Below are 18,852 nucleotides of genomic sequence, written 5' to 3'. Positions count from 1 at the left end.
ATAACAGAGTATGTGGATTCCCTGAGGTCCAGTTTTCACCTGATCATTCAGACAGCTGTGACGGCCAAATTTCACCCCATATTTTTCCTGGCAGTCTTTCTTAATTCCTTTTGGTCAGGGCTGGCTAGGCCTATATCAGCAGTAATGAGGAGTGTCTATGTCTTAGGGCAAAGGAGACTATAAAAGGTCAAGAGAAATTCTATGGGAATGAAACAGCTGTTGCTGCTCTGTGGGCAACCCCTGAAGGAAGAGCTAGAGTTGAGCTCGCTGGCCTAGTGAAGCTCTAGACAAGGTACAAACAGCATCTATCCCTACATCTGATTTCTACATATCTATGTTATCATTCAATTATTCATACACAGATTTTTTAAGATAAAATATATTTAATAAAGGTAGTAGAGAAACTTATTTAAAAGTTCTGGAAATAACCTTTGAGTTATTGCATTGTAAGTATGATTTAAAAAAAAATAAGTCTTTTATTTAATCCAACTTGGAGTACATAAAATATAAAAAGAGGCCTAAATAAAAACAACAGATCAATTAATTCTTGCTGCATGATAAATCACCCTGAAAACTTGAAAAGTTTTCAACAATTAGCCCACAATCAATGGATTTGCAATGTGGACTTTGTTCAGCCAAGTAATTCTTTAGCTATTGTCGCTTAGGCATTTTCATTGAGTGTCCCCTGGTTTGTAGAATGAGTTTTGACTGGCTAGTTCATTAGAAATACCCTACTTCTTTCTATAAAACTTGATGTCTGGTGACTATTGCTAACCACTAGCCATGGTGATGGGAACAATTGAGCCACATATTCCTAGGCCTGCTTATGCATTGAAAGTCATAGAATTTCAAGAAGCATCAAGACAACTACCCTTAACATGAAAGCATCATCTAGATGTCTTCTTATGCCACAATTAACATTGTTTTATGATTTAAACAAAGTGTCAGTGTCAAATTGAGATAAAATGTGGGAGAGAATTACCGGGGTCATGCAGATATTAAGTTGTAATCATCTACTATAAATAAAGGGAGGTGCCTTGTCATACCAGCCCAGAACTCCAGGGTAAAGGCAGAGAGGAAGAGTATATTGGTTGAAATAATTCTGGTCTCACATTGTTCTCCAGGGAAGGGTTATCATTTTTATATTACTTTTGTCTTAGGTTCAACATTTGTTGGCTTTAAGGATGTTTGTTCAGGAGAAACTAATGTGGTATTCATTACTAACCCTTTAAACGAGGATTTACAGCATCCAATCCATGTGAAGAACATACAGCTGGTTGACACTGCCGAACAATCCAAAGTATTCATACACAGACCTGACATAAGGTATTTTATGAAAACATATTCTTTATTAACTTCCTGTCCTCCATTCCCTGTTAAACATCTGAAAAGGTTACTATATTAAAATAACTGTTACTATCGAGAAACAGGTAGTTTTCACAGATATTCAGGCTTTGATAATGCAAATATAAGCGTTCTCAGGTGTTTTTACAAACAAGCTTTACTGTATCTATCCTTACCCTGTTTTCCATGCACCATTAGTAGCATCGTCATAAATGCAAAGAATACCCTGTTTTCCATGCACCATTAGTAGCATCGTCATAAATGCAAAGACTGGGGATGCAGGCTTCATCTGCTTTCCACGTTAATGTTTTTTCCATCACTCATCATTAAGGGATAGGAGATATCTCTGTATCATTTCCTTTTTTTTTTTTAATCAAGATCTCAAAGTCTTTTGGCTTTAAAAAAACTTGCAACAACAAACATGCCTTCATGTTTCAAAAGGGAAGGATCAGGGCACAGTTACAATGAAATCAAACCTAAAATCCATCACTATTAATCAATTCCTGAGCTCAATGAGAAGCACCTTGGGTTCACTCATTGTATTCTCACTCTGCAGGCCATGAACTCTCACATTTCCTCAGGTCTGTCCTCCACAGCACATGCAGCCTGTCCTGCAGGCTCAGGCTGGCTTCATGCCTCTCCTTCTACCGTTCTTGGTCAAGATCATGTGGTCCGGGAATCTTGAGATCACCACTGTAGCTCAGGTTGTTCCTTCACCAAAGGCTTTCCATCGAGTACTCTGAGTCTGCCATGTTGGGCCTCATTTCTCTTTTATTATGTTTTATTACCTGTGGTTTTTCCAAATGGCCCATCACAGGCACTCCAAAAATGGGCTCAGGTACTGGACATCAGTTATTCTATTCACAGTAATTATAATTACATAGAAACTTAGAACTAAGACCTTTTCTGATCAGTTAATGTCAAGATCTTTCCAAAAAGAATGATTCTACAGATCTGAGGTCTTAGAATAGTCTAGTTAACTCATAAAATTTTTTAGGACTTATAAAACCGGAATTTAGTTGTAAGACTATATTAGAGAAAAGAACTTTTCTGTCAGAAGTATTTGACCAGAGGGACAAAGCTCTGTAACTGAATGGATGTTTCCCACAGAGAAACACAATATTGCCTCAATAGCTCAGCTTCATATGATTTGATTTTGATGACAGCCCAACAATGACTTGTTTATCATTTTTGAACTGTGGTAGATTTATTCAGCACTAACACTCACATCTGCTATTTAGTGGTCATTGACTTCTTTGGATGTCAGGTATAATTTTGATGTCTAGGTCATGAAGACTGTATTGTGGTTTTTGTCACGATTTGTTTTAGTTTTGTTTGGAGTGGATATTGTTGGCAATCTTCCAGATCTTTCTTGCCAAACAGCGCACTCATCCTTCAAAACTTCGCAGCCAAGAGTGGCTTTTCACATTTGCTATTATAGAAATCCCTGCATTACAATTTATCATCATCAGCCTTGCAACCCATGGAAAATGACCAAAATTTTGGAGAATTCTGTCTCACCCTGACTCAATGCAGTTCACTTACCAAAACCTTTTTATAGAATCAGAATGAAGCTGGTCTGAATCAGCCAGACATGCTCCATGTTGCTTCTTTCCCTGTGTCTTGAGTTATCTTTCCACAACTCACACAAAAATCGACCTGTGAGGCTTTGGGGAACCTGAATGAAGGCTGGTAGGGTCTGAGAAAAGTCTCCCCAAAAGACCAACAGCCATGTATGCAATAACAAGAGTGCTTTATGAATTCCAACATTGGGGTGGCACTTAGCAACCTCCAAAGAAGGTCACAAGCTCCTTTTAGAGGGAGTTAGAGGAATTCCAGTGAGGAGGGATTAATCTGGGGCTGATTGGTGGAGCAAAGATTAGTATGGGGGCTGATTGATGGAAGGTTCTTTCCAGCAGCAGGATAGGGCAAGCTATCTTTAGCCTGCAGAAGTATGGGGGATGTCTGCTGAGCTAGCTGAAGGACTTTGTGGGCCTGCTTAGCCAGCAGAAGGGCTTGTGGGGATGCTTACTAATGGTCATCCACAACTTGTGGTTTTCATGAGACCTGCTTGCTCAGTTCTGTCCCATTCTAGTGAAGTGAAACTAAGGTCTGGTCTCTGTCAGGGCTTTGGTCTGCTGCCGGTCCCCCGGCCCTTTCCAGCCTTCTCACAAACAGCACACACAACCACACAGTTTGAGGGTACCTGAGCACCTTACAGATTAGATTACAAAAGCACCCAACACATACTTGAATATAAGGAACTCATTAACTACTGAAATAAGTTATTGAAATTCTCCCAAACATGTATTATAGCAAGAGATAACTGATAGTATTTCTCTCATGACAAAAAAAAAAAAAGTGAGACGCATACTAGGCTTCAGGTCCAAGATTTTCACTACTGCAATGTTGTTGGAACTCTGGGCATGAAATACATTTCTTCACTATATATCACAGCACCTTTAAATACACAGTATATGATTTAAATGTATGATACATTGCATGCTCAGCAATCTTTCATTATTATATCTGAGGACACTCAATTAACACTGCACGTGACAGAAGATGAAGCCAATATACTATTTTAGGTTGAACTGTGAAGACATTTACAGTATTGTCACCTCTAGAATGGTTACCACTATGTGACAGAAGGATCACAATCCAAGTTTATCAGTGTGTACATAGATAAAATTATTTAAGATTATATATCAGCCTTCAACTAGCAAAGACCCTAAGATTTCAGGTAGGAAGGTGAAAGAGACAACTATTATTAAATATTTATATTATCTTATAGTAAGTAGTACTTTATCATTTGTAGAGACAAGAATGGTGAGAAAATTAGCAGAGACTACCAGGCCAACACAGAGATTTCCATCATGTCACAACAAAATATTGACATCCACCTGAGGCATAGATAAATGTTAGTGTATTATGAACAACACACCAAAAATCAAACCTATAATTATACAAAATATGGGATACCAACATGGAGTTCTAAGTCTATCTCCCACCTGTATAACTTGTCATTTTGAAAGGCTAATAAATCCAGCAGCATGGACTAAATAAACACCATGAAGAAAAAAAAAATCACTCTTCTTTGCAATGCTAATTGCACAGGCTAGTTTGTCCCACTAGAATTTTTTCTGAAAAAAAGAATCAATCAGTGACCTCACTTGTTTGTTTTGCCTTTTCTCCCCAGTAAAGTGAACCCATCTGATTGTGTGGACATGGTTTGTGATGCCAAAAGAAAGTCCTTCCTGAGAGACATGGATGGTTCCTTCCTGGGGAACTTGGGCTCGGTGATCCCGCAGGCAGAGTATGAATGGGGTGGTAACAGCCGACTGGGGATTGGAGACTATCGAATTCCCAAGGCAATGCTCACCTTTCTGAATGGAAGCAGAATTCCTGTCATGGAGAAAGCACCTCATAAAGGTCTGTTGTGCTAGGAATAGAATCATAAGTCTATGATTAAACTTGAAGTTTATGGAATGAAGTTCCTTTTTTTAAAAAAAAAATTGGATGATGAACCAGTAACTCGTTGCTTCTGTTTATCGATCCTATAAATAAGATAAGGACAATAGAAAGACATGTTGCAGAGATCTACCATTTCTAAAACATTAATACTCATGTTTCTAGGGATCCTTAGAGACACGACCTGTAAATACATCCCAGCATGGCAGAGCTATCAGTGTTCTGGAATGGAGTACGCAATGATGGTTATCGAAAGCCTGGATTCTGACACAGAAACGCGAAGACTTTCCCCAGTGGCTATCGTGAGCAATGGCTATGTTGATCTCATTAATGGTAAGGGTTCTGTGTAAGTGGACTTGAATTAGTCAAAGCATTTCTTTAATGCAGAGAGCTACGTGAAAAATTATTTGCATATAAAACCAACAAATACAAAGACTTCTTGGCCTTCCATATTTAAGAAATAACTGTGTGCAAGAGTGAGATTTGACTCAGTGGTTTACCAAATAGGAGATCCAGGACATTTATTTCATATTGAGTATTTGATGGAATGTTGTAAGAAAGGAACATTGTTGGTTCCCGGCTGTTCAGTCCCCCACAGCTCCAAATTAAATGTGTTGTGGAATTTATGGGTTGGCTAATAAACAAATGAGCAAGTGGCCAAAAAACATTAATGCATCTTGTTAGGGAATACAAATGTTCATTCTTTGCTGGCAGGCTCTGTCTTAATGAAACAGCTATGCTAAATACATTTCCTAGAAAACGACCCCGGAAAGCTAAGTCTTGACCGTAGTGTTCTCTATGGTCATACAGTTCTCTACCACAAATTCCAGCTAACACATTGTCATCTTTTTAATCCCAATCAGTATGAAAGGGAGGATAATAGGAGCAAGTTGCTTCTCTGCCTTCCATTTTAAGCCAAAGTTTGAGAACCAGCTGGGTAGACAGAGGATAAATAATAGGTTTAACTGCTGAGCTTGCATCTGAACCAAACCTTTGCAATTTATTTTAAATATAAAGATTCTTCATATTTTGTAAGAAATAAGCAAGTTCTAATGAAATAGGAACATGGACGTTGATTTTGCATGAATTTAGGCCCACAGGACCATGGTTGGTGTGCTGGGTATACATGCCAAAGAAGACTGTCCCTGTTCCATGGCATAGTGGCCCTGAACAAAATGTATGAGGTTTACTTCACTGGGACCAGTCCTCAGAATCTTCGGCTGATGTTGCTTAACGTTGAGCATAATAAGGTGAGCCTAGATAGAAATACTACCTTACCGGTTGTCAGAGTTCCAAACTGCTGGCAATTAAGTCCCACTCCAGCCTTCTCTAATTTTGTCATCCTTCTAGCTCGTTTATAAAGATCCATTAGTGTAGTACCGAAAGCGCCATTAATCTGGACAGGGTTTCCTTTCTTGGAAGAATACATATGTACCAAACTCTTCCTTCCAATATGCGTTGATTCCTAAGTGCCATTTATGAGAACTGACTGATATTTATGATTGAGTGACGAGCAAGCAAGCCTGAATTTTTAGACTAAAATCATGTATGACGTAAAGTAATATATTTGTTTTTCCTATTCTTACATGTTGATATTATACATATACATACCAGAAATATACCTTTGGAATGTATTGCCATGTTTTCAGCATATTATTTTAAACATCTCTGATAGTGTCACATCTTTGCTGTCAATGTTACTCAGCTGGGAACATTAAATTTATTCAGACTGCCAGTGGGGAAAAGTATTGATCAGTAGTGCCATAATCCAGACTTTCTTTTTTACTTATACAAGACTTTAAAGTCCTAGAGTGTTAAGTACAGGAATGTATCTGGCCAGATGAAGGAAGGGAACGGAGGAGAAATGAGAGACATCCTTTCTTCTCAGGAGTCGAATTGCTTAGTTGCATTGCTAAGGTAAAAACTCGGGCATCATTATTGTGCCTCTCACTGTTTCATCCCTTACCCAATCCAACCGTGAATTCTGCTGACTTTTCAAGCAGCTGGAGTCAGAGAATCTTACCAAATCCACTGCTACCACTTAGTGAAGCAACTCTTGTCCCTAGAAGTAGGCAACTGCCTACACCTCTTCTTCCTGTGTCTTCTCTTGCCCTTCAGTGGTCTGCTCACCTCGGTCATGGAGGACATGTTAGGCCTCTCCTGTAGCAAACATGAGATTGGTTCCACTCATCTCTGTGTGAAATATTCTTCACAACGACCTATAAGACCCTATGGGAATCTCTTCACGCTTCAACTGAGTTTTACCAGTCTTCATACCAAAGTTTTGTGAGATAGTTTTCAACATTACAGATTGAATTTTGTGTTTCTATAAAGCAGAACACTGTTAAGTATGTCCCAGCCACTGGCTTCAAAAGTCTCTTTTGTACTTTGTTGTCTTTGCAAGGGACCCTGCCTGCAACTTGTCCATGACTTCTCTAATAATTTCTTTCTTATGTTATATTCTTCTACTGGGATTCATCAGCTAGGGGTTAATATATCATATCTGCATGAATGCTTAAATGCAAACATATTTTGAATTTTTCCAATATTTGCCCTAAGTTCACAAAAACTGATTATCTTACAAAAGGTGTACATAGTTAGAATACCTTTTTAAGAACTAAATTCTAAGCATTCTGTTCTATTGCTGTAATAAAAACATATAAATGTTTCTTTTAACAGGCAGTTCTAGTAGGAATTTTCTTTTCTACACTTCAGCGTTTGGATGTCTATGTGAACAATTCACTGGTCTGTCCCAAAAATACAGCATGGAATGCCCAAAAGAAATTCTGTGAACTTGACAGACATCTGAACACAGGTATTTTCTTAGGCTATTACACACGGTTTTTTTTTTTTTTTGTGTGTGTGTGCATGCGTGTGCATGTGTGTGTGAATATATATATATATAGTTCCTTGTAGACATTTTTTGAAACATTTTATTCTTCTACCATTTCCTTAACCGTTCATTGGTGAATAAAGAAGGAAGTCTATTTCTTTTGTTCCCTTCAACAAAAAACTAAGATGTTATCATTCATAAAGTGTTTTGAATGATCCCTGCTTGCAACTTTTTTTCTGTAGGTGGATTAAGACAAGCGCTTTTGTAATGGACATGCTTGTTACTTCCTGACTAAGTTTTTCTTCGGTGTGTGTGGTTTAACTGCTCTTGTGTTTAAAAGAGATTTCTCTCCGAATCTTCTGCTTGCCCTCTGCTTTATTTCTGTTCTATGGAGGCCAATTCCTGAATTAATTCTAGTTATCAGATATATTGTCAAGAAAGCTATCATAATACCGACATTATTAATTAAATATTACAAAATACACATGATATGAATGTAAGACACCAAAGGGGCTGCATTTATCTACATAGTGATATTTATAAACCAAGAATTATCCCTGTTCATTTAGGGCTTTTTATTAAATAGAATTCTAATGTTGCTGATAGCAAACGTGTTTCATGAGTGGACTTAGATTACTTACCTCTGGGCTCCATGATCTTGGCCCTCTATTGCAGAATTGTAAACAACAAACTATAAGCTAGACCTGGAAGTCTGAATGAGTTGCCAATAGTCTTTGTCATTTGTAAATCAAGTCTTGTTTTTGATACTAATAAAAGAGCTAAAATTACCAGAGACATTCTTATATGTCAGACACTCGGCCCCAAGTGCTTTATATGTAAATTCTTGTTATGTACCATTATACCTTAGATCAGTGGTTCTCAACCTTCCTAACGCTGTCACCTTTTAATGCGGTTGGCTCATGTTGTGGTGACCCCCAGCCATAAAATTATTTTCATTACTACTTCATAACTGTAACTTTGATATTGTTTTGAATTGTAATGTAAATACCCTGTGTTTTCTGATGCTCATGGGTGACCCCAGTGAAAGCAGTGTTTGTACAAGGGGTGGCAACCCTTAGGTTGTGGATCACAGCCTTAGACCATAAGCACCATCTGAATGAAGTGAGGCAAGGGGCTGGAAATCAGACCACAGGTGCCTTTTAATAGATTAACAAGACTGTGTTTGTATGTTATTCGTTTATTTTTTCTTAGTATTGCTGGGGTTTTTCTTGTTTTTGCTTTTTTTTTTCAGTGCTGATGCTCAAACATGCAATTGCTTCTCTGGCCAAAAATTAAAGTAAAAAAAAAATTGCATTGTTTTTGCAGGATTTCTTCAAAGCTTTAGCACACTGAATGCAGAATGCCTTTGTACCACAAGCCTCTCTATTTTTTAAGGTTACCTGCAATGCTCTATTGTCTTGATCTCTATGTCCTTCATGACTGCAGTGACATAAAAAAGTCAGCTAAGACGGATGGCACAGGCGTGTTAACCAGAGTATGAACTGATACCTGCTCTGTAGCACGGGGCACATTCTTTAGATTCGCACAGTGAAGTACAGCCAGACGCCACATGTTCTATTCTACCACTGGAATACAGTTCAGCCTTTGGGGCTTACATGGTGAAGATCTGCTGGTTCTTAATTGTGTTGACTCTCTCTCTCTCTCTCTCTCTCTCTCTCTCTCTCTCTCTCTCTCTCTCTCTCATACACACAAACACTGTAAATGTATAGTTTCACTTCATAAAATCCAATTCCCTAGTAGAATTTGTTTTGATTAATCATAGTTTTTACAAGCTAGCACGTCATCCCATTTGCACGGCATCAGAGTCCTCTGAGATGTTTTAATAGATCCTTCATTTTATCACATACCTTCTGTCCTCAGTAGAACGAGAAATATTAATATGTATGTGCTGAATGAATTAGAAGGCCATTTTAAATTTGCACTTTTAAATCACCAAATTCCTTCACCCATGGCTTTAAAATTCAGAATATGTAAATCATCTTCTATAACTTCAGAATAAATTTCTGGGTGCATAGTTTTTCAGTTTCTCGTTTTTATTGTGACAATAGATAATTCTTTTAGAAATCAATTTTGTATACAATGACTATTAATAGTATTATTTAATGGATTATCATGTTGCAAGTTAGTTTCATAGGCATTTGGATTTTAATATGTACGCTTTGTTATGAAAATAATACCATTGAACTTTTGGGAGTTCAAACAAATATTAAATACTGCATTTGGCCATTATGCCAATAGAAATATATTCTGATATTTTGCTGTCTTGACCTTTTTTCTTCCTAGAGCAATTCCTTCCTAACCTGGGTTCCGCTGGCCCAGGTGAGAACTACTTTGACAGAGTCTACCAGATGCTGTACCTTGTGGTTAAAGGAACCACACCCGTGGAAGTCCACACTGCTGCAGTCATCTTTGTTTCCTTCCAACTGCCTGCCATGACAGAGGACGATTTCTTTAGCTCTCACAATCTGGTTAGAAACCTTGCCTTGTTCCTAAAAATATCGAGTGACAAAATCCGTGTCAGCAGAATAATGGGAGGGAGTCTGCGAAGGAGGAGATCCGTGGGACGCGCAGTGGAATTGGAGATCGGAGCCGCTCCTGCTTGGTTCTTAAGCAACTCTACCGCAGGTACGGGTAGCGGCCTTTAAGATAAAGGCATGTCATTGTCAAGTGTAAACTAGCCTACTAGGGAGCCCTGTTTTCTCTTTGTCTTGAACCCTAAAGGCCTACAAACCCTTTTACTTCTCTATTTCTATAATAATAATCACTTTGGAATTATGAAGAGGTTGCACATGAATAAATTAAACAAAAGGATCTGACTTAATAAGTCTGAAGTAAGTTAATCTGAGTGCTGAAGGGTAAGAATAGGTTAAGATAGTCAGTTAGAAGAGGAAGCTGCCAGTGGAACTCTGCTGCTTAGAAGAACATAGGACGTCTAGGTTGGAGTGATATTTCCTTCATATTTCAATAACTGAAGCTTGCCTGGGGATCGGGAAAGTAAAACAACCATGATGGCATACGCCTTTAATCGCAGTAGCCACACTACTTGCCATAAAAACCAGGCTGTGCATGACTTAAATCCCAGTGGTGCACATCTTGAATCCCAGCACTAGAGAGGTTTATAAATCGGGAGGAGACAGCTCTCAGACACAGTCTCATTCTGAGATTCCTGGAGGCAGGACCACCATTTCGGACTGAGGTCCAGGTAAGACCCAGTAGCTGGCTGTTTTGCTCTTTGGATCTTCAGGTTGAACCCCAGTTTCTCTCTCTGAGTTTTTATTGTTCTTGCTTCACTAGGCTTATGTTGTAGCCATGGTTTCTCTGATGTTATCTACCTCGAGTCATAGCTGACTTCCCTTCTTCAGCTCTGTTCTTCCTTGGATTATATGGCTAGTGTTCTGGTTTCAGTGTGACTTAACCTGTAGATTTAATCTAGGAGTTGCAGGGGCCCAGGGTACAGCAGGCAGATTATTCATCCCTTTGTAGCAATGCCAGATAGACCTCGATAAATATAAGATAGAGGTCTGAGAACAAGGAGCATAGGAACATGAATGTAAAGAAAAGCAAGCCAATGGTGTGTTTATAAAGTAGAGTTTAGTGTAGGGTTGCACATCTCAAGAAAAGTTCTAGAACTCTGCCTGGTGTGGAAGAATCATGAAAAAACATAGAGAAGTAAAAAGATAGATGTGTACATAGCCATCTAGCTGATCCATAACATCAGGGTATCCAGCGTGTAAGCATCATACAATATGGCGTTCACATAGTGTCAGGCACCCCAGAAAGAGGTAGCACAGGTGCTGAGGAGATGTCTGGGTGGGTGGAGTCCTCAGGTCAGAAGTTTCCATGTCTAGGTCTTCAGTATTGAGATGGCAATCGGGAGAAATGGAAGAACAGCGCAGCGGAGGTTGCGTCTGCCACTGTGCTGAGAGCCAGTGACCATAAAGTAGCAGTGGCCATGGGATGATGCGCCTGGGTACATCTCCCCTAGACCACAGAAGCATCCACACTTCAGAGAGCTTAGAGAAGACATCTGGAAGGAGTCAGGGGAGAGGGAGGAAGCTGAAAGACTCAGCCTGTTTCTGAGACTCTGGGTCGTGCAAGGAAGACCTTTCGAAGTGAACTGAAAATTCCGAGTGTGGGTTCCAATGTGTCGTGTTAGGTAACACTGCTCAGCACACCAAGCTTTCTAGTATATTCTTAATGGAAGAAATTCAGGGTTTTGAGTCATAAGGCATGACTTAGAATGTGGAAGACAGCGGATCTTTTAAGCCACAGGATCTTAATAACGTCTTGGTTACAGCAGTTTTCCAAGAATCACTCTGGCTACAGTGTGTGGAATAAAGTAAAATTTAACAATTCTCATTCTGAGGGCATTTTGACAGTAAGGACAAAGGAAGTTGAAAATTAGTGTATGGTTAAATATGAATTGGTAGGTAAGTGGAGAAGAAATCAAGAATAAGTATCAGACTCTCTCAAAAGGAATACGAAGGTGTGGTTAATAAAGTGGGAGTCCTTGTGGAGGTGATTAGTTTAAGAGGAAACCCCAGGTCCCCTGACAGGAAGAGAGAAAGGGAAGAATGTACTGTCTGAAAAGCAGCCTTCAAAACTGCCAGAAGCCCAAAGAAGGGAATGGATGGTTAGGAACCTGATAACTTCAGCAAGTTATTAATGCACACACTAATAATGGGTAGATCCTTATTATACTTCAGTTCTAAAAATACTCTAGTCTGCAAAAGTAATGTGTGCTGACAGGAAAGGCTGAAAATCCTTCACTTCTAACAAAGAATGACAGGAAAGTTTAAACCAAGAGACACACTCTCTCGTTGTGCTTTCAGGTGTGTGTGTGTGTGTGTGTGTGTGTGTGTGCACGTGCTCACGCACGTACACACGTGCATTCTTTGTTACTGATGAAGAATACAAACAAAATGGAAGCCAAAAACTTTCACATACTCACACACGTCTATATTCTTGTGATCCAAATAAATGCCCTAATGGATTTTCCCCCACAGGTCAGATGCGCTTGTCTGAGCTCCAGGACATTTCTAGCTCTCTTGGCCAAGCTGTCATCTTAGGAAAAATTAGTACTGTCCTTGGATTCAATATTTCTTCCGTGTCTATTACCAGTCCTGTTCCCCAACCATCCGATTCTGGCTGGATTAAGGTAAGAACACACAACTAGAGTAGAATGTAATTTATCCTTTAAAAAATGGTGTTGCTTTTAAAAAAGAATTAAAGCCTTCTTTATATTTCAAAATTGAAACCCATGCAGCATGTCTTTTCATTTTTATGGGTTAACTGAAATGGTAATAATGTAGTTTAAAAAATAAAAATAAATGATGGTTGAGATATGATTAGAACCTTTGCAGTGCAAGCCTGTGTCTTAGTTGGGATTTCTATTGCTGTGATAAAACACCATGAGCAAAAGTAACCTGGTGAAAAACGAATTTATTTTAGCTTACAGTTAGTTATAGTCTATCACGAAGGGGAGTCAGGGCAGGAACTCAAGGCAAAAACCTGGAGGCAGCAGCTGAAACAGAGGCCATGGAGGAGTGCTGCTTACTGACTTGGTCCTCATAGTTTTTACAGCCTGCTTCGTTATGCAAATCAAGGCCACCATCTGGGGGCTGGCACTACCCACCATGGACTGGGTCCTCTTGCATCAATCATTAATCAAGAAAATGCTCAGCGGACCTTCTTAGAGGCCCACATTATAGAGGCATTTCCCAGTTGAGGTTCCCTCTTCCCAAATGACTCCAGATTGTGTCAAGTTGATATAAAACTAATGAGCATACATGAGGACATGAATTTTGATTCCCATTATTCACATTTAAGGCTAGGCATGGCCAGGCGTGCCTGTAGCACAGTACTGGTCTGGGTGAGGGGACAGGGAGATTTTTATGACTTGATGAACTGGCATAAAAATAGCTAGTTCCAGGTTTACTGAGAGACCCAATCCCAAGCAGGGACAGTGGAAAGTGCTATCAAATGACTCCCTGTGTGTCCTCCTCTGGCCTTCATAGGTGTATGCACCTGCACAAACACACACACACACACACACACACACACACACACAAGCATTGGACATGATCATACCTTCTAAAACTTAGTTTTTCACATGTATTTTGCATTGAATATGTGTCATAGCTATGATCTAGAGGGGTATTTATAGCAATGACCATTCCACACGTTGAATTTACTATTTCAAATTAACTGAATTTCAAATGCACTTGGCCTGGCTGCATTTGCTGTGACATGCAGCCAGTCCTGAAAAATTCCTTTCTTTGCTCTGTCCATGCCAGGTGACTGCCCAGCCAGTTGAAAGATCAGCATTTCCTGTCCACCACTTGGCCTTTGTGTCCTCACTCTCCGTGGTGGCTCAGCCCGTGGTAGCACAGCCAGGGCAGCCATTTTCTCAGCAGCCCTCGATAAAGGCCGTAGATGCGGAGGTGAGTCCGGAGTCGCCTGTCTCCAAGAGTGAAGAACTCTGACTGTAACCCCAGGAGGGAACCACTTCTCCCGCGGCTTGAGTGTGAAAGTTAGCTATCCACATGTATTAGACATACATTAGACATGTGGATTGTCTCTTTAAGCTAGTGTTTCCAAAATGTTTCTTTGAAAGGAAACGCTTCTTTTCTGTTCATGTTCAGGGTCTCTTTCAGTGAGGTTAGGAGAGTCTTTAGATTCTTAATTTGTAATAGACATTTTAAAAATTGTTTATCTTTTTTGAAGATCTAGGACCGGGCATTTATTATAATTCTCTACTGTTCTTTTTTTTTTTTTTCTTGAGGGTAACTGTGTATCAGTTGGAATTACGTCACTTACTTTAAAGGCTGTCCTAAAGGATTCCAATAACAACCAAGTTGGTGGCCTTAGTGGAAATACAACCATTCCATTTAGCAGCTGTTGGGCCAACTATACAGATCTCACGCCTCACAGAACAGGTGAGTGGAGCATAGTAGGTCCTCCATTTCAGCAGTAAAGAGTTGTGTGTTTTCTTTGAATAGACAAAATATTCTATAATTCTTTGGACAATAAACTCTAGAAATCAAAATGCTATATTATGCCTTTTCCTGACTATAACGGGTCCCCTTATAAAATACCCTTAATATACAAAAAATTAAAATATAATTAGAGAAATTTAAACATAATCAGCGATCATACATTAAAAATATCATAATTTGTATTCTCTTCTTGCCTGTTATTGCTCCAAAATTCTCAGTAAATATGTTACATTTATATTTTAAAAATTAATATATACTTTTTTTTTTACTTAAGGTAGACTTGTAGTAACTTAATAATCTGCAAGTGTTCAGAGCTGAGCTAGGAAGTCACTTGTAGACTTTCTACAAACTAATGAGAAAAGGGAAAATACGTACGGATGAAGATTTGGGGAGCCTCGAGTTCCACAAACCAGTTGTTGTGGAGAATCTTCAGTGTTCTGGTTTATTTCCTGTTTCTATGATAAACACCAGGACCAAAGGCATCTTAAAGGAAGAAACGGTTCCTTTCAGATTCTATGCTCAGAAAGTAATCCATCACTAAGGGAAGTCCAGGGAGGAATGCAAAGCAGGAAGCTGGCACAGAAACCACAGAGGACAGCTGCTCACCTGCTTCCTCCCTCGTTTGCTCATGTGGCTTTCTGCGCATCCCGGATCGACCTGCCTGGGGACAGTGCTGCTTCCCTTGCCTGTGGTTAGAAACAGACTGAATGTCTGAGAATTTCATTATTTCCGTCTGTGCTCAAACTATGTCGCCAGACTCCACTGAAAAAAAAGATACTTCATTAGTAATTAGTACTGATTTTGAAGCCAATAAAAGACAAATGGGAATTGATTTAAAACAAGCAGCGAAGTCAACGACTACAATGTTTTTTCTCCCCCTAGGAAAAAATTATAAAATTGAATTTATCTTGGCTAATGCGGTTCGGGTGGAATCTAGAACCTTCAGCCTGTCAGCACAGACGATCCCTGGTGGAGGCGGAAGCAGCGCTAGCAGTGGCAGCAGCGGCAGCGGCCACAGCAGAGCATCCACTGTGGGGACACCGGTCCAGATACTGACTGTCGTAACAGGCTGTCTCGTAGGAAGACTGTTGCTCTTGGAAGTCTTTATGGCTGCAGCTTTCATTCTGAACACAACCGCAGGTAAATGCCGTTCATTTTGTACGTAGCCTACGTCTCCCCATCGCAGGGGCCAGCAAGTGTTCCCTAAGCAAAAGCTGTTCGCACAGCGGTTGTGCCTTGCACTGCTGGATATGTAGAGAAATTCAAGCTCAATGACAGACAAGATAACTCTATGGAAATGATACCGCCATTACGGTTGGAATACAAGACTGTGGAGGTGGAGGCCTGAGGATAATCTCAAGTGTCACAAAGGGCAGACACAGCTTGAAATGCTTATGCAACTAATTAGCTAATTAAGCAACCTAGAAGTGGTCTGGTTTCTGGGCACCGTTTCTCCACCTCTCGGTTCTGTTCTCTTAGTGGTAGCTCCACTTCCAGGCTGGCTCCTCTACCCAGTCTTTGTGGCGACTGTCCCTGAACACCTATGTTTGTGTTATACACCAGCAGCCAGCACAGCGCGCAGACACCTACATCCTCGACAGATCCGGCAGGCCCATCCCACAGCCCAGTCCCTGATCTAGATTGGGACCCAGGCTCTTTGGTGAACCAGTAAGCGGTGGTCACGGGGTCCTAATGGGCGTGGCCTGGGTGCCATCAGGTGTAACCTGCTGAAAATAAGGTTAGGACGAAATGTGGCAGGCAGACAGAGAGTGAACTTGAAAAGATTGAAAGAGAGAAAGGCCTTTCTGAGCTGGAATGATTCTAACGGTGTTATGTTACTCTGTGAGTAACACGGAAAGCCCGGGTGGGTTGCATAAGATGTCTATGATCTGGAGAGAGAAGAAAAAGCAGCAGCCAAAGAAGATACAGGAGCGGGAAAAGGCAGACTGCATCTAAATGCAGCCAGCACTGAGTCCTCATTGACTTCTTCCACACGACTACCTCATCTCAGTCACAACGGCATGCTCCCCTGAGCTTTCCAGTTCATCCTTCGCAGTCTGTTCATCCAGCATGAGCTCTTTACCATATTCATCAGCCTACAATGTCTCTTACCTTTCCTTGTTTTATATATATATATATATATATATATATATATATATATATATATATATGTCTCCTCACTATATACTCTCCCCTGCAGCCTTGATCTCCTCTTTCATATGACTACCACCATAGGCCTTCATGTGCTTACACTGGATTTGCGTTCAAACATGTTCTTCATTAAACTCTGAGCACATAAAAGAGCATATTCTTTGTGTATTATGTGTGCTGAAAATGCAGTCAAGTTGATCTGAACTCTTCAAAGGAAAATAGCCCTCACCTATGACTTAGAACTGTTGATTGGGTAGGGGTGCCTAGGCAAGACATAAAATGCTTAAAGCGTTGGCAGATATTAATCAGTTTATGACTGATTTAAAAGATAAGAACTTCTGATTTGGGAAAGACTAACGATGTGGAAACGTCGCGCATGCAATAAGCCTGAAGAAGAATTTGAAGTGGGGCAGTAATTTAGACTACTGAAGTAGTCAAATAAAAATCCAAAACTGGAATTGAAGCCAGGTGAAGAAGGTCTCCGTGATACTGGTTCTCGGAGTAATAACAACAGCAAAGGAGGTTAAAATCAATGGCTGGGGCGTGGGGAGACCCATTGAGTGACTCCCCTTCTCACAGCAGAGAATAATGAGGGTCCAGCTGTGGAGGGAGTAGCGTGGTTTCTGGAGACTCGCTACTGTCTGCTGACAGCTGAGTGCATGGGGGAGAGGCAGAAGGAAGAGGAGTTGAAGACGAGGGATAATAGGTGTATCTATCAATAACAAGCATACATCACACAAGTCAGCTTTATGTCTGCCGAATTTTAATGAAAGTACAGATTGTTTTTCAAAAATTTTTAATAGTCCAGTGACTACCACTTGACTAAATAAGTGGTAAGTACTGCTGACTGTATGCTAGAGTTGAACATGAAATGGCTTGATTTTCAATTGTTTTCCACAGTCATTCTGACTGTCCCTCACAACTTTGGGATTTTTGCCAACTAGGGAACTATTATTTTTCAAATCATTAGTAAATTATATAGTTACTGAGTCTTGTCCAGGAATTTTTCCAAATGCAAAAATCTGTCAATGGCTTCCGCTTTGCTATTAAGTAAACATTTGTAATTAGGATAAATAAAAAAAATTCAATTCCCATAATACATTGAGAGGTCTAGGGCTGTTGTGTGCAAGGGACCCCAGGCTGTTTCTCTGGACATATGCAACGATGTCTTTGATAGCATGAACAAATGGGATCAGAGGTTCCTGCAATCTGTTTCTGATTATTCTAATTTGCAGGCAGCTTGTCCGGTTGAGGACTGTCCTCAGTGACTCTACAGGTAGCTTTGGGGACTTCTGTTTCTTCCAGGGCGCTGGCCTGGTCTCACTCTTTGCACTTTGGCTTGTCTGAGAGTGAGTCTCAGCAGTTTGGCTTGTTCACATTTTGGGAAGGGGGGCCTAGAGAGTCTGGTCAGTTTCAGGTATTTCCTGAAGCTATTTGGAACTGTTTACCTTCCTACTTAAGGACTTTGCAGAAGGATGGATTGTTTCAATCTTGGAGAAAACTGTTACAGAACACTCAGGGAATTCAAAGGAACTCAGCTTCCCCAGCCTGGCTTTGCAGGTCGTGACTGTGCTGAATTAATCCAACATATAGATTTTGAAAATGCCTTGACTTCAAAATTTAAGTCAAAATATATGTTAATTTGGAGAAGAGGTTTTGCTTTTGTTTCCACGGAAAAGAAGAGGCTGTAGATTCATTCTGGGTTAAGAAAAATCAGGTTTGATCAAGGAAGACACCCTGAGAAATGTCCTATAGGAGCCAATGGCCCAGAGGTTTTTGGTTAAATGTGTCTAAAGAAACATGATCAAAATAACTTAGGAAATTGGTCATTAGTACACATGTAATATTTACTGGCTTTTGTTTCATTATAAAAGTAGCATATATTCAACCTGGAAACTTGTAAAACCTAGAAAAAAGCAAGTTGAAAAATTGAAAAAGACCCAGAGCAAAACCAAAACCAGCCCAAGGTAGACAGAAGACAGGAAACCATAAAACAAGAATGGAAGTAACCCTTAAAATCAGACCTAAATACTG

The 18,852-nt window shown here is 40.0% G+C and overlaps 1 protein-coding gene across 1 annotated transcript in view; it reads left to right on the top strand.

Annotated features, from left to right (window-relative positions):
• Pkhd1l1 (PKHD1 like 1) overlaps positions 1 to 16,015 on the top strand; it is a 125,782-nt gene extending 109,767 nt beyond the window's left edge. The window contains exons 68-78 of the mRNA XM_013353909.1: positions 1,161 to 1,326; positions 4,544 to 4,776; positions 4,981 to 5,148; positions 5,908 to 6,065; positions 7,495 to 7,630; positions 9,953 to 10,294; positions 12,676 to 12,827; positions 13,966 to 14,112; positions 14,454 to 14,607; positions 15,550 to 15,807; positions 15,924 to 16,015. Of these exons, the coding sequence (XP_013209363.1) occupies positions 1,161 to 1,326; positions 4,544 to 4,776; positions 4,981 to 5,148; positions 5,908 to 6,065; positions 7,495 to 7,630; positions 9,953 to 10,294; positions 12,676 to 12,827; positions 13,966 to 14,112; positions 14,454 to 14,607; positions 15,550 to 15,807; positions 15,924 to 16,015 (2,006 nt within the window). The remainder of the gene's footprint in view (positions 1 to 1,160; positions 1,327 to 4,543; positions 4,777 to 4,980; positions 5,149 to 5,907; positions 6,066 to 7,494; positions 7,631 to 9,952; positions 10,295 to 12,675; positions 12,828 to 13,965; positions 14,113 to 14,453; positions 14,608 to 15,549; positions 15,808 to 15,923) is intronic.
• The last annotated feature ends 2,837 nt before the right edge of the window (positions 16,016 to 18,852 follow it).

This window comes from Microtus ochrogaster, unplaced genomic scaffold, assembly GCF_000317375.1.
Source record: "Microtus ochrogaster isolate Prairie Vole_2 unplaced genomic scaffold, MicOch1.0 UNK19, whole genome shotgun sequence".
NCBI classification, from domain to species: domain Eukaryota; kingdom Metazoa; phylum Chordata; class Mammalia; order Rodentia; family Cricetidae; genus Microtus; species Microtus ochrogaster.
This window is presented reverse-complemented; position numbering and strand designations above follow the sequence as displayed.